Source organism: Myotis brandtii, unplaced genomic scaffold (genome assembly GCF_000412655.1).
Source record: "Myotis brandtii unplaced genomic scaffold, ASM41265v1 scaffold132, whole genome shotgun sequence".
Classification (NCBI taxonomy): Eukaryota; Metazoa; Chordata; class Mammalia; order Chiroptera; family Vespertilionidae; genus Myotis; species Myotis brandtii.
The window spans coordinates 5,208,942-5,224,513 of NW_005354673.1; the positions used below are offsets into that span (position 1 = coordinate 5,208,942).

The 15,572-nt window shown below is 53.1% G+C and overlaps 1 protein-coding gene across 2 annotated transcripts in view; it reads right to left on the bottom strand.

Moving 5' to 3' along the window:
- Window positions 1-6,854: 6,854 nt before the first annotated feature.
- Window positions 6,855-15,572, bottom strand: part of ESRRB (estrogen-related receptor beta) — a 110,883-nt gene continuing 102,165 nt past the window's right edge. For both annotated transcript variants that reach the window (XM_005860179.2, XM_005860180.2), the window contains one exon: window positions 6,855-10,308. In XM_005860179.2, the coding sequence (XP_005860241.1) occupies window positions 10,064-10,308 (245 nt within the window). In that variant the 3' untranslated portion in view covers window positions 6,855-10,063. The remainder of the gene's footprint in view (window positions 10,309-15,572) is intronic.

Genomic DNA, 15,572 nt, shown 5'->3' on the forward strand with positions numbered 1-15,572 from the left:
TTCCTCTTGTTTGGGACTCCCTGTGCTTTCTGGACTTGTAAGTCTAGTTCTTTCACCAGGTAGGGGAAGTTTTATGTCATTATTTCTTCAAATAGGTTTTTAATATCTTGCTCTCTCTCATTTCCTTCTGGTATCCCCATAATGTGAATGTTGGTATGCTTGAAGTTATCCCAGAGGCTCCTTACGCTACCTTCATATTTTTTATTCTTTTTGCTCTTCTGTTTGGGTGTTTTTTGCTTCCTCATATTCCAAAATGTTGATTTTGATTCTCGGAATCTTCTACTCTACTGTGAATCCCTGAAATTATTCTTTATTCCAGTTAGTGTATGCTTAATTTCTGACTAGTCCTTTTTCATGTCTTTGACATTCTCACTAAGATCCTTGAAAGTCTCACTAAGTCCCTTGAAGCTCTCATGAAGATCCTTGAGTAACTTTATAACCATGGTTTTGAACTCTGTATCCAATAGTTTGCTTGGTTCCATTTCTTTTATTTGTGACACTTCTTTGTCTCTGCATTTTGGCTGCTTCCCTGTATTTGTTTCTATCTATTAGATAGAGCTCTATGTCTCCTGGAATTGGTAGAGTGGCCTTGTATAGTAGGTGTCCAGTAGGGCCCCATGGCTCCGCCTCCTCAGTCACCTGAGCTGGGCACTCTAGGTGCACCCCTGTGTGGGCTGTGTGCACAGTCTTATAGTTGAGCCTTGATTGCTGTTGGTATCTCTGGGAGGAATTGACCTCCAGGTCAATTGGCTGTAAGGACCAGCTGCAACTACAGTGGGAGAGCTGCTATGCAGGAAACACCCTATGGAGCAGGACTTGCTTCAGTGGGGCTTTGGAACTCACTGAGTCTGCCTCTTGAGTGTGTTGCTTGTGGATGTGTACAGTTGTAATTGGCTGTGGTCTGAAACTCCCAGTGCACTGGCTGTAGGGCCTCCAAGGAGGTGCAGAGTCAGCCACTGCCTGGGGCACCCAGCAGGAGCTATTTGTATTGGGCTTGGAGGTGCCCAGGCAAGGCACAGCTGTGAAGCAAGGAAGGCTGGTGCTAGTATGGGGTCTTGGGCCTTTTATTGATAGGTTTGTGGCACACTGACACCAGCTACAGCTTGTTTGAGAGATTTTAGCAATGTCTGAAGCCTGAGGCAGGACAGGCCATTCATATGGAAAAGTAGCTGCAAAATTGGATGGGGCAGGTTCTCAGGGAATCCCCAGGGCATAGCAAACAGTGTGAGCCACACTGATATGGCTGCCAGTTAGCCCTATAACAGGGGAGGTTCCAGCACAGGAACAATGACCCCTGCAAGCATCCCCACCCAGGAGAAAGCTGCCCTGAGTTCCTGCCTGATGCCAGACAATCCAGTTCCTCCCCATATGTGTTTGGGTCCCCTAGAGATGCTGCCTGGCATTGGAGCTCAGAGGAAGCAGGACCTTGTAAATTCATGCACTGGCCCTTTAAAAGGAAAACCTGAGTCTCCAGCAGCCTTCATGTCTCTCAGCCATGATCCCTGCTGGTTTTTATAGCCTGTAGTTTTGGGGACTTCTCTTTCCAGATCTTGGACCCTGGGTTGGGGGTCTGGTATGGGGCTGGGACCCCTTGCTCCTCACAGGCATCCTCCACAGAGATGATCTCCCTCCTGATTAAAAAAAAAACAGCACACGTGGGTGTTGGTCCAGCCCAGTCCATGTCTCCACCCCTCCTACCAGTCTCAATGTGCTTTCTTCTTTACTTCTCTAGTTGTAGGACTTCCATTCAGCCAGCTTTCAGGCGATTCTGAATGATGGTTGTTCTGTATTTTAGTTTGTAATTCTTTAAAAAATTTTTATTTTATTTTATTGATTTCAGAGAGGAAGGGAAAGGGAGAGCTAGAAACATCAATGATGAGAGAGAATCATTGATCGGCTGCCTCCTACACACCCCCACTGGGGATTGAGCCCGCAACCCAGGCATATGCCCCCGACTGGAATTGAACCCGGGACTCCTAGTCCACAAGCTGACCTCTATCCACCTAGCCAAACAGGCCAGGGAGTTGTAATTTTGATGTGGATGTGGGAGGCCACAAGTACAGGCATTTACCTATGCCGCCATTTGGTTCTCCTCTACACCTGTCTTGTTTATGGCTGTATTCTATGACTAGCCATGTGTCAGACACATAGCAGTAACTCAACAGATACTGGATGAGTACAGGAATGAATTTTGAAGAATGTGTGTTTGTAGTGGAGCTAAGAGCCAGGCTGAGCAGTTTTCCCAGGTAAAGGATTGCAGAGGCTAAGATTGAATTGGGAGTGGGAGAATTTATTGGTGGTGGAAGGTAAGGGGTGACCCGTTGAAGATAAGGAAGGAAGCAAAATCGTGGCCCAGAGGCAAAGCTAGGATAGACATGGGGTGGGTAAACCTGAAAGGAAGGCAGAGGTGGGCTCAATCCACAACAAAGTGATTAGATGCAAAAAAAAAAAAAAAAAAAAAAAAAAAAAAAAAAAAAAAAGAAAGGGACCCCCATGGACCTTGGGCCAGAGTTTCTTTCTTAAAAAAAATTCAAAAAAAAGGAATGGACTGCCCAGAGTGTAGGATTGCCAGATTTAGCAAATAGGATTACAGGACACCAGTTAACTTTGAATTTCAGATAAATAACAAATAGCCCCATGCAATATTTGCACATGCTTATACCAATTATTCCTTGTTTATCTGAAGTTCAAATTTAACTGGGCATCTTGGATTTTATCTGGAAATCCTACTAGGATGTTAAGTTTTTGTCACTGAAGGTATACAGGTTGAGTCTGGAACACCACCCTGAGGGCTATGGGATGGTGACTGACTGAGGTATCAGATGGAGGGCTTCAGTTTAAGAGCCCCACCCCACCTCCAACCAGGCTTTTTTGTTGTTGTTGTTAATCCTCACCTGAGGATTTTTTCCACTGATTTTTAGAGAGTGGCAAGGAGAAGGAGATACAGAACAGAGAGAAACATCAATGTGAGAGAGACACATTGAGTGGTTGCCTCCTGCATGCACCCCAACCAGGGCCAAAGAACCTGTAACCAAGGTATGTGCCCTTGACCGGAATCAAACCTGGGACCCTTTAGTCCGTGGGTTGATGCTCTATTCACTGAGCCAAACTGGCTAGAGCCCAACCAGGCTTTCAATTTCCCACTTCCCTGGGGCAGAGTGTTCAGGCAAGGGGCATCCTGCCTGCTCCCCAGAAGGATTTAATTCACTGTCCCGAGCCAACAGCATGGGTTCCTTGTTTAGAGCTCTGTCCCTCAGTGGCCTGCAGCAGCCCCATCCTGCAGCGGCATCCCAGAGCAGCTAGCCTGGGGGTGGTGGTGCCAGGAGCTGAGCTCATCCCTACCTGGCACAGATGTGGACCCAACAACCCAACCCCCCAGGGCTGGGCTCCCTCCCCCACCCCCTTATCAAGCCCCTCTCCTGGGTGGCGAGCTGTCACCACCCAAGCGCTGTTCCCTTGGCCTGCCATCACACACACACTCGATTAGGGGGATCTGAGTGACTTACAGGGGCTGCTCTTCCCCAGGGTCGGCATTTGCATAGGGTGATGGATGCTGAGATGTCATCTAAACACATCTGCACTTTGCATTTTAAACAAAGCAATTTCCAGAGGAACCTGGGGGAGCTTTGTCTCCTTTCAGGAACATTTCCTCAGAGTCAAATCCTCTCTCCTTTTGGCACTCCCCCCCACATCTGTCCCCATTCCTCTTCACTGGCCTCCTGCTCACTCCCCACCCCCATTCCTCCACCATGGTAGTGACCCCAGTTCAGCCAGGGCCAGGCAGGGGTCAGCCAGCCCCTTCCCATGCTCACCCTGCAGAAGACCTGTGACTGGAGAGGAAGGTCAGCCAGAACCTGCCCCCTATGAGACATGGTTTGAGGGACATAGAAAACCTGCTTCAGACATCCCTGGCCCCTCCCCCTCCCAAGATACAAGCCAAGGGTCCCCTAGAGCCTCAGCTTTGTCTGGGGACATAGGATTCTCCCAAGCTCTGACCTCTGATATCATAGAGCTGAGACTTTCCTCTTCATGAGTCTAAGAACCTGCCCCCAAGGGACCTCTAAGATGCTAATAAAAATGTCACCATAATATTGGCTCATAATGTGAGGCTGATACTTTTTTCTCTCCAAAGACAAGTGGGAAGGAATGAGGTAGGCAGTCCCTGGAATTTGGTTCCCAGTAATGTGGTCTGAAGGTCAGTTGTGTCATCCCAGCTCAGTTACTTACAAGGGGCATGACTTTGGTTCAAGTCACTTCACCACCAAACCAGCCTAGCCAGCCCTAGCTCAGTGGATAGAGTGTCGGCCTGCAAACTGAAGGATCCCAGGTCTGATTCTGGTCAAGGGCACATGCCTGGGTTGCAGGCTCCATCCCCAGTAGGGGGCATGTAGGAAGTCAATCTCTCTCATTATTGATGTTTCTGTTTCCCTCTCCCTTCCTCTCTGAAGTCAATAAAAATCCTATATAATCCTATATAACAAAAGGCTAATATGCAAATTGTTCCCTCGAGTTCAACCCAGAGTTGGGAGGGGGGCATGGCTGGCCAACCACCCATGGCCTTTCCCCCCAGCTGACCTGCCCAATTGGGCCGGCTGGACCCCACCCGTACACAAATTCATGCACCGAGCTCTAGTATATTTAAAAAAACAAAACTGGCCTAGTGGTATCCTCTCCAGAGGCCCCATTGCGATAGTGTATGTCAACTGCACTCTCACACGCTGTCCGTGTTCCCTCCTCCTCCTGTGCAGCTGGAAATGTTGTGAGTTGCCCTGTATGACAACAAGCTGCCCCTGGGAGGGGTGAGGGCAGACGTCTGTGGCTGGGGTGGCACCTGGGAGGCCATGTGGTTCTTTGCAGTGGGAGTAGGGTGGGGAAAGGAACGGACATTGTTAAGTGCCTGCTATGTGTCTGGCCCTGCAACTGGCTAGTCGGAACTGTGGCATGGCAGATAAGAGACTTTAATTGAATTCCTACAGATGTGGACTCAAATCTGGGCTCTGTGACCTTAAGCAAGTTGATTAACCTTTCTGAGCTTTAGTCTTCCATGAAATGAAGGCAGTAGCATTTACATCAAACATACATTATGAGGAATGAATGGGATAATATGGGTAAAAGGTCTAGGATGTTGCTAGCAGCCCATGGATAGATCCTGGGTGTGGTCAGCTTCATTGTGCAGATGGGGAGGAAGGCGTCTGGCCCTTGGCCCCACCACTGGTGAGGCCAGAGCAGGGGTTTCTGAGCTTGGCCAGGCTGGATCCAAAGCTCATGCCTCACCTTGGTAGCCGATCCACAGAGGACTGAAAGCTTGACCCACTGTGTCTAAGTGGGAGAGGCAGATCTGACCATGTCCCTCCCCTGCTTAGAGCTCTGCCAGGTTTCCCACATTTCCTAGGATAGGCAACCATGTCCTCACCAAGGCTGACCAAGCCCTGTGCCATCTGGCCTCTCTGCTTTCCAGCCTCCTGGTCCTCCCCTCCGCCACCAACCAGCCAGGCAGATGGTCTTCTTCCAGCTTCTCGAGCAAGCCCAGAGCACACCAGCCTCGCTGTCTCTCCCTCGCTATTCCTCAGCAGCTCTCTCTCTGCCTGAGATGCCGCCCCCAGCCTCACCTGGCCTCTCCCCTCCTCCAGGTCGCAGCCTCCACCTGCTTCCCCAGGATGGTTTCCTAGTACAACCTTCCCACCCAAAGGCCAGACTGGTTCCCTTTCCACACTCCCCTCTGCTGCTGAAAGTCTCGTTTCAGATGCCCTCGTAAACTGCTGTCTATCTTCTCTGCTCAGCTGGGAGCCGCCACCATGACCCTAAATCTAGCCCGTGCCAGGTGATGAATGAGAGTCAAGAGGAACTGGTGTCAGTCAGGAAAACGAGGAATGAGGCACGAGAGCACACCCTGGGAAGAAAAGACCTGCTTTTCTGGGTGTTTTCTGAAATAAGACTCAACTGACCGCCTTTGAGGCTAGAGGTGGGTGCCTGGGTGGGTGCATCCTGGGTCTGTGAAACTACACAGTCCCTGTGCACAACAAAGTGTCGGGCCAGGTAAGGGACAGCTGTCTGGGAATCCAGGTGGTGGCTGTTCTTTGGGGGCAACGTGAATTTGCAACAGAGGCAAAATGAAATGTCTGAGGTGGTGAGGTTTGCTCCACTACCCCCACCCCACACCCTTCACTGGAGAAAGATTTGTTTACTGGATCAGCTTCTGAATCTAGCTTGTGTGGAAAGACGGAAAGAAGAGGCTGAGCTGATCTAGATCAGTGGTCGCCAACCTTTCGTACCTCACGGACCACCAGTTGGCAACCACTGACCTAGATAACAAAGGGCTGAATCCGGCCGCCCACAGAGGCTGAGTTAGGGAGAGCTGGGGGCATGTGGAGATGCCCAGGGGGTTTTCAGGAGCAGCTGCTGCGAGGGAGAGAGGTTGTGAAGAAAGGTTTCTGATGAAGTTCGGCTGCGCATTAATAACTGAACATCCCAATGGTGATGTTGACAATGCTCAGGGTAAAGACTTGATCACTTTAGTCCTTTTGTGGTTTGCTGGACTGTTTCTTTGGAGTGAGTGGCTAGGCATTGAACGTGGCCTTGCGGCTCTCGTAGGGGCCCGCATTGAGTGAGGGGCTTTGAACATGGGGACAGGGTGCAAGCGCAATCAGGTGGCCTCACCATTAACATTGAAAGTCTACAAAGCAGTAGACCTGGATCAGCCTTCACTTGCAGCCCTGAGGTTGCTGCTGAACACACTTGACTGCCCAGAGAATTGAGGCTGAGCTGGTCCTCTCACAGCCTCTCCTGGCATCAGCCTGAGACCCGAGAGCTGTGCCGTCCAGGAAATGGCAGCCCAAAGATAAGGTGAAGAAATCTCCAATAGGCCGTTCCTTATTTATTAGATTCCAGATACACGGGACCAGGACTGGAGAATCCTAGGGGGTTGCATGTACAGGGGCGTCTTGGGGATAACACATACAGAGGAAATACCACAGGTGCTGATGCGATGAGGGATGCCATTTAAAAATATATACATCTTAAGCCATTCCAGCCACATTAGCATTAGAAAATAAAATAATCTTTCCACATAGTGCTTTTCTTTGGTGCTGTCCCCTGGGCATGGGCCCCTCTGCTTGTCACAGGTTTGTCACCACTCCCCCAGGCTCCCCCCTCCCCCCTCTCCCATCTGCACAGGGGGAGGGAAGAGTGGCCCTGGTGCAGGGCTGCCTGCAGATTCAGCTCCTCTGAGGCCTTGCCATGGCCTCCCAGCCCACACCCCACTCTGGCTTTGAGACCCTCCCCCTGGGGAAGAACTGGTTTCCTGTATGCATAACCTGGGGTCACCATCCAGGGTCTCGCGTGATAAAACCAGCCAGAGGCTTCAGAAAGGGTGGGGACACAGGGACCAAACAAAACCCAGCCAATACCACCTTCTCCGTGGTTGGATTTTTCCACTTTATTTCTTAGGTCGATGACCTGAATCATTAAAATACAACTGAGAAGGGCTATTTCCGCTTTTACAGGGTTCCAGGAACAGCAGGTTTGGGGTAAACTTGAATTCTGTCCTGTTTGGGGGGCTGGGTGTCCCTAACCTCTCCTCAACACACCATCCCCCACTAAGGCAGGGCCACCCTCTTCCCAGGGAGGTCTCAGTGCTGCGAGGCTTCCCACCTAGAAGCTGGCCCCAAACGTGTTCTGGGAGGCCCGTGGCTCCATCACGTGCACGCAGGGCCGTCCGACTTCCGTTGCCCTAAGAGTTTAACTGTTAAAAGCATCAGCAGCGGCACCTCACCGACACCCAGGGCCACCACCCCTCTCTGCTGGGAAGGGGCCTCGAGGGAGCTGCCCCGGGCACAGAACACTGCCCACTCCAAGCCAGTGGTGGTGCCCTTAGAGGCTTTTCCCAGGAGAGGAGGACTGCAGGTGCCAGCGGGACACAAGCCCCGCCAGGCTGGCAGCGCGGTCCTCACGCTCCAGCAGGAAGTGATACCCCATAGAGGTGGGAGCCCAGGTGAGGAGATGCACCCTCTGCCCCGCCTCCTCCAGCACTCGGCACAGTGAGGGGCATTCTCGCACCGGGAGTTCTCCAGTTCAGACCTCAGGGCACGGCCACTAACGGTTAAGTTAGACGTGGGCTTTGGTCCCCGTTCCTTGAGGCTGAGGTGTCTGTGTGCCCATCTGGACCAGGGACAGTGGGGACCCACACAGAGCTAGGGACGGAGTGTAACCCAATGCTGACTGTCAAGTGGCCGTGGCCTTGGGTTCCCCACAGCCACAGGGGAGGGGAGCACGTCCCTGGTCTGCATCCCTGGGAACCCTTCACCTCTCCTACAGGAGGGAGGACGGCAGCCAGCCCTCCTGCCTGGGAAACTGGTCTGTGTGGAGATGGAGGGAACCAGCAGCCGCGGTTTGCCGGTTTGCTTTAGAAAGACCACGAATATGTGGAAGAGGGCGCCTGGCCTCCTGGAGACCTAGCGACGGGTGGGTGGGGTCTGCCTGCCTCTCCAGGTGACCGAGGTTGGGTGAAAATGGGTGTGGATTCCCCAGAAAAGTGTCCCAGGTGGGGTGGCTCTGATGCCTGCGTCACAAGGCAGTCACAAGGCCAGGACGGGCATCTTCCATCCTCGGGGCCCCTAAGCTGCCCTCAGCCACCTGTCACACCAGACAGGGCGGTCAGAGCCGTCCTCCCCCATGTGGGCTACAACGAACTTTCTCGGCCACTCGGGGGACCAGCTGTCCCCATGTGCCCAGATGGAGGGATGTCCCGGGACATAGGACTTTCAGTGCTAAAACCAGGAACATCCTGGGCAAGCTGGGGTGCTTGGTCACCCCTCACAGCAGCGTGGGGCTGGGTGGTTCCGCGGGAGAGCTGGGCCCTCCCAGTGACCACACCTGCTTAGTCAGAGGGCGGCTGGAGCCACCCCCACCCCATGGCACCCATTCTCCCAGCCCTTTGGAATGCAGGGGGGGGGGGGGTCCTGGGAGCCACTACCCCAGAACCAGGATGATCAGAGGCTGGTGACCTCCACTGAGTTCCCCGTCTTCAGGTTTCCCCTCCTGCTTATCTCTGCTTCGGGCTTTTCTGTGCTTGGGCTTTTCTGTGCTCAGCCTCTCTCCATCCTGCCCGGATCCTACCAGGTTTGGGCCTTTCTCCATCCTGCCTGGATCCTACCAGGACTGCCAGCCTAGATTCAGGGTGCCCAGGGTGTCCTGGGACGGGGCCAGGGCCCTGCACATCCCCCACATCCCACAGACCACCTGCTCTGGACTGCCCTGAAGGTTGACAGAGGGAGGGTAAAGGCAAGGAGAAAGGGGGGCCTGGGAGCTCTTCTGTGAGCTAACACTGTTCCAGCCGTGGGCCCCACCTTGGCTGCTGAAGCAGGGTCTCAGTGAGCTCTGAGGTGGGGGCCGGGAGCAGCAGGGGGCTCCTGGGGGAGAAGAGGATAGGCAGGTTCGGGGAGGCAGGACACCGAGGGCCCAGGAAATGCGTGAGTCTAGCAGCTGCTCTCCTGATGGTGAGTCCCTGCTGGGAGCTGGGTGTGTGCGGAGCTGAGGGGACGTGTGGAGGGAGGGGCCTGCTGGCCTGTGGAAGGCCTAGGGCCCCTTGAGGAAACTCTGGAACCCCAGAGTAGGCAGGGCCTCCCGGGACAAGCACCTGCCCTCTGAGAAAGGAACAGCTCCAGGGGGTACCCACGTGAGTGTGCCAGAGTCCTGGGTGCCAGCGCTGCCCACCAGGCCAGGGGTGGGGGAGGGTGGAAATGTCTGAGCTGCCTCTGGGTGGTTTGGTGGGGAGAGGGCCCCTCCTCGGTGGTCTCCAGTCTCAGCACTGCCCATGGAGGAGGAAAAACATACCAAAGAAAAAGCCAGTTACAGATGAGCCCCACGCCCTGCCCTCCCATCCCCGTTCCCCGCCCCCCAACACCCAGGACTCTGCACGCCGCCGGGAGGCACGTAGCCCCTTCTTCTGGGACTGCTCGTGGCCATGACACAGGCTTGCAGGTCGAGGCTGGTGGCTGAGGAGGTCTCTGCATCCGGCCGGCCGTTTGTCTGTCCACAGGCAGGAGTCCGTCTGAGTGCCGGGCCGTCAGACCTTGGCCTCCAGCATCTCCAGGAAGAGTTTGTGCATGGGCACCTTGCCCTGCAGTTTGACGCTGTAGAAGTGCTGCACGGCCTTGGCGGCCGTCTGCCGCAGCAGGGGCAGCGTCAGCAGCAGCTGGCCCGTCCTCCGCGGCTCCGCGTGGCGCTGGCTCAGCTCGTAGTCCTGCAGGGCCTCGTGCAGCAGGTCCTGCAGCTTCTGGACCGCCTCCAGGTCCTCGATGTACATGGAATCTGTGGGCACAAGGGAGAGCGTCAGGGGCCCTGGTGGAGAGCGTCGCCATGGGCGGGGGGCGGGGGGGGGGGCACCGCAGGACCCTGGGCTCTGCTTTGGAGCCACCCGAGTCCTCATTTTAGGGAGGGGAAAACCAAGGCTCAGAGAGGCTGGGCTGCCAGTTGGAGGTCACAGAGGCCAATGGCAGAGCGAGGGTTGGACCCAGCGAGAGATCCTATCTATGGAGGACATTTCGAGAGACAGAAGCGGAGACCCTGAAGGGCTTGAACTTGAACAGACCTATAACTGCCCTGAGGAGCCGGGGGGACTCTGGAGCCAGACTGGTGGTGGTGGCACCTTGTGTCCCTCACTTGCTACCTGTGTGACTTTAGGCAAGTTATTTAACTTCTCGGTGCCCCATTTTCTTCATTTCTTAAATAATAGCCATACCTACCTCAAGAGATTAAATATGTTAATACAGGTCAAGGGCTTAAAACAGTACAAAGTAAGTGCCCCAGCTAGTGATGCACTACCACCACCATCACCATCATCACCAACACTACCACCATCATCACACCCACCATCATCACCACCACTACCACCATCATCATCATCACTACCATCATCACAACCACCACCATCATCACCAGCACTACCACCATCATCATCACCATCACCACCATTACAACCATCACCATCACCACCAACACCACCACCATCACAACTACCATCATCATCACCAGCACTACCACCATCATCACCATCACCACCATTACAACCACCACCACCACCACCACCATCATCGTCATCATCATCAGCACTATCACCATCATTATCATTACCACCATCATCATAACCACTGCCATCATCACCACCACTACCATCACACCATCACCACTATTACCGCTACCACCATCACCATCAGCACCATCACTTCTGCTGCTGCTGATGCTGATGCCAGACACTAGCTCAAGCCTTCAGTGCAATCGCTAACCTTACAAAATGCTGATTACAGAATACAGACATAGAAGAAGAGGTTAAGCCAGGGGTGGGCAAACTTTTTGACTCGAGGGCCACAATGGGTCCTTAAACTCCGGAGGGCTACAAAAGCATGGATGGAGTGTTTGTGTGAACTAATATAAATTCAAAGTAAACATCATTACATAAAAGGGTACGGTCTTTTTTTTTTTTAGTTTTATTCATTTCAAACGGGCTGGATCTGGCCCGCGGACCGTAGTTAGCCCACAGCTGGGTTAAGCTCTGTCGAGGTGCCCTGTGGCAGCGAACATGGCGGGTGCTGAGAATCATGGCTGGACACACGAGGCACGGTGATGAAGGAAGCTGCTGGAAGGGCCCTTGCAATCTAAAACCCTGGGGAATGTTTTGGTCTCAGGACATGAATTGGGGGTTCAAACAAAATTTACCTAAATCTCAGCAGAGCAGGAGGTGCCTGCTGATAGTTGGGTTACAGTCAGGTCTGAGCTGAAGCAAAGGAAATCTCCTAAAACCCATTCCCTGACCCCAGGGAAAATAACAGCCTTCTTCTGACGTTCCTTAAAGACCCCGAGCCGCCCCCTGAACTGCAGCCCCGGGCCTGCCAAAGGTGGGAGGGGAAGGCAGCATGTGGATCAGTGAGCTTGAAGCTCTGAGGGGTATCCAGGAAGACTGGGCAAGTTTCCTGAACTACTCAAAGGAGCGGGGCAATTCCCTTGCATGTTGGGTTGGTTTAGATACCAGACTGCCAAGGGCAGCTGCACCAGCCAGCGGACACCAATGACCACCCCTGGTCCACACTCAGCCTGTGCCTTCAAGGGCCCTGCCTCTTTCTCTTGGGAGGATAGCAGTAGGATGAGCTAGACAAGACTCTGGAGTCTTAGATGCTGCGTGGCTTTGGCCACATTACTTAGGCTCTCTGAGACTGTTTCCTGGTCTGCAAAATGGAGCACATAAGAGTGCATACCTCACAGAGTGGTGCTGAGGGTTAAAGCTAAGCTGTCGGGGAGCCCTGTGGCAGCGAACATGGCGGGTACTGAGAATCATGGCTGGACACATGAGGCAGGTGATGAAGGTAGCTGCTGGAAGGGCCCTTGCAATCTAAAACCCTGGGGAATGTTTTGGTCTCAGGACATGAATTGGGGGTTCAAACAAAATTTACCTAAATCTCAGCAGAGCAGGAGGTGCCTGCTGATAGTTGGGTTACAGTCAGGTCTGAGCTGAAGCAAAGGAAATCTCCTAAAACCCATTCCCTGACCCCAGGGAAAATAACAGCCTTCTTCTGACGTTCCTTAAAGACCCCGAGCCGCCCCCTGAACTGCAGCCCCGGGCCTGCCAAAGGTGGGAGGGGAAGGCAGCATGTGGATCAGTGAGCTTGAAGCTCTGAGGGGTATCCAGGAAGACTGGGCAAGTTTCCTGAACTACTCAAAGGAGCGGGGCAATTCCCTTGCATGTTGGGTTGGTTTAGATACCAGACTGCCAAGGGCAGCTGCACCAGCCAGCGGACACCAATGACCACCCCTGGTCCACACTCAGCCTGTGCCTTCAAGGGCCCTGCCTCTTTCTCTTGGGAGGATAGCAGTAGGATGAGCTAGACAAGACTCTGGAGTCTTAGATGCTGCGTGGCTTTGGCCACATTACTTAGGCTCTCTGAGACTGTTTCCTGGTCTGCAAAATGGAGCACATAAGAGTGCATACCTCACAGAGTGGTGCTGAGGGTTAAAGGAAATATCACATTACCAGGCACTTAGTGAGCACCTAGTACAGTGATGGCGAACCTTTTGAGCTCGGCGTGTCAGCATTTTGAAAAACCCTAACTTAACTCTGGTGCCGTGTCACATATAGAAATTTTTTGATATTTGCAACCATAGTAAAACAAAGACTTATATTTTTGATATTTATTTTATATATTTAAATGCCATTTAACAAAGAAAAATCAACCAAAAAAATGAGTTCGCGTGTCACCTCTGACACGCATGTCATAGGTTCGCCATCACTGACCTAGTACATGATACTATTCTCACTATTAGAGGCCCGGTGCACAAGATTCGTGCAGGCCTGCACCCTCTTGCAGTCCGGGAGCCCTCGGGGGATATCCGACTGACGGACATCCTTAGTGCTGCTGGGGAGGTGGGAGAGGTTCCTGCCAGCTCGCAGGCCATGAGCCTGGCTTCTGGCTGAGTGGCGCTCCCCCTGTGGGAGCGCACTAACCACCAAGGGGCAGCTCCTATGTTAAGCATCTGCCCCCTGGTGGTCAGTGTGCATCATAGCGACCTGTCGTTCCGGTTTTTCCGCTGTTTGGTCAATTTGCATGTTAGCCTTTTATTATAGGTTTTTCCGCTGTTCGGTCAATTTGCATGTTAGCCTTTTATTATATAGGATGGTGAGGACCCAAACGGGATGAGTGCCCTAGCAGAGCTGGGATGTTACTGGTCCCAGACCCAAGGCCCCTCCACACTTTCTGCTCCTTGATACCAAGGCGGTGAGGGCTCCTTGGCCAGTTGCAGAGGCAGCAGGGCTCCCTTCCTACTCTCCCAGCTGTTTACAGAGTGTGCACTTCAGATGCGCTAGGCCCCGTCGGCTGGGACCTGGTCATCCAGACTCCCTGCCTCTGCCAGCTTCCCCTCCCCTCCCCCACCTCCCCAAGGAGGCCAAAATTGGCAGCTGCCTTCGACCAAAAATGAAATAAAATAACATTGCAGGATTAATTTCTTTGCAATCCATCAGCACGTCTGTATCGATGGCATTGATAAACTGTTAATTACAAAATCAATGGCGATGATTTTTTTCCTGCTGTCAGGGAGGTTTGGAGAGGCCGGGACACGGGGTGAACGTCGGCCAGCAGGCTCCCAAGGGACCATGGTTTGGGGCTCAGCCTGTCTTTGATGTGCTTCGCCCTCCTACCTAGTGTCAGCCCTCTGAGCCACTGCGGGGCCTTGTCCCGTCCACTCCACCTGAGCAGTGGCTCCCACAGTGGCCCTTGGGGCTGCCACCAGGATGACCTCCCACCCCTGTCCCTCCTCCAGCTAACACACTGTGCAGCCTGGGTGACTTGCGTACCTTGCGGCTGGGGACAGGCCACTTCCTCTTCCCCTCTATCTTTCATGGCTCCCAATCCCTTCACAGCTGGGAGCCTCTATGACCCCAAACTGCTTTTCTAGCCTAACCCCCCAAAAGCCCTGTTCTTGCCCCGTTTCTGCCTGCAGCTGATTGCTCCACTGTGCAGCCAGGGCCTTGAGCATCACCAACTCCTTCTCTTCCGCCTTAGGCTTCCTGTCCCTGCACAGAAGCGGCAGGGTAGCCCGGTAGATGCCACTGGGGAAAGAAGTACAGGCTCCTGGAACTTCGTCTCACATGACCCAGAGTGTATGTAGGCAAAGCTGGGTGCTAGCGGAAGCTCCCGATGGGTTCATGTCACCAAACCTCAGGTGGTGTGTGCATGTCCGTGTGAGCGTATGTATATATATTTGTGTGTGTGTGCGTGCGTGCGTGAATATCTGTAAGTGTGGGTGCATGTCTGTGTGTGTTGAGATCAAGGCGAGAGCCACTGGCCTGGCTAAAGAGCCTCCTGACAATCCTTGCAGCGTGGTGTTGAGGGGGGGCATGAAGGTGACAGCTGAGTGGCCTCCCCCCTTCACTCCCTCCTCCCAGCTGGGATAAGCTTGAGCTCGGGTCTGCTGTGAAGTGGTCAGGAGACTCCAAATTGCCCTCCAAGGCCTGCCAGCCCGGCTGTCTCACTGGGTGGCCCTGTGCCCTCTGATTTCACTCTGTCCCCTCCCTTCCCGTGACCATCCACACTCCCAGCCCCTCCGCAGCGCTGCTTAAGATGCTGTGCTGAGCAGCGGAGCACCGGGGATAGTGAGGGTGGTACCGCTGCTCTGTAGGACGTGTGATGATGGAGATCTGCCCTTGCACATTTGACAAAACCTCTAGACCTGTACAAGGCAGAGCAAAGACCCTGATGGCAACTATGGACTTTTGTTAATAATAACGTATCAATGTTGGCTCATTCATTGTAACAAGTGAGCACACCCATGCAAGATGTTCCTAATAGGGGGGAGTGTACAGGGGTATCACCTGCTCATCCTGTCAATCTAAAGCTACTAAAAACCCCAACAGCACTGGCATTCTCCAACAAAACACCCAATACAACAGGGGAATCTTAAGGCATAAATGGTCTCTATAGAAGCTTGCAAATTTTAAATTATTATTTTGTATGGGTTTACTAATAAAAGGGATTTGAACTAAGAAAAAAAAATGCTTCCCTCTTTGGATTAGGTCAGGTTCCCTA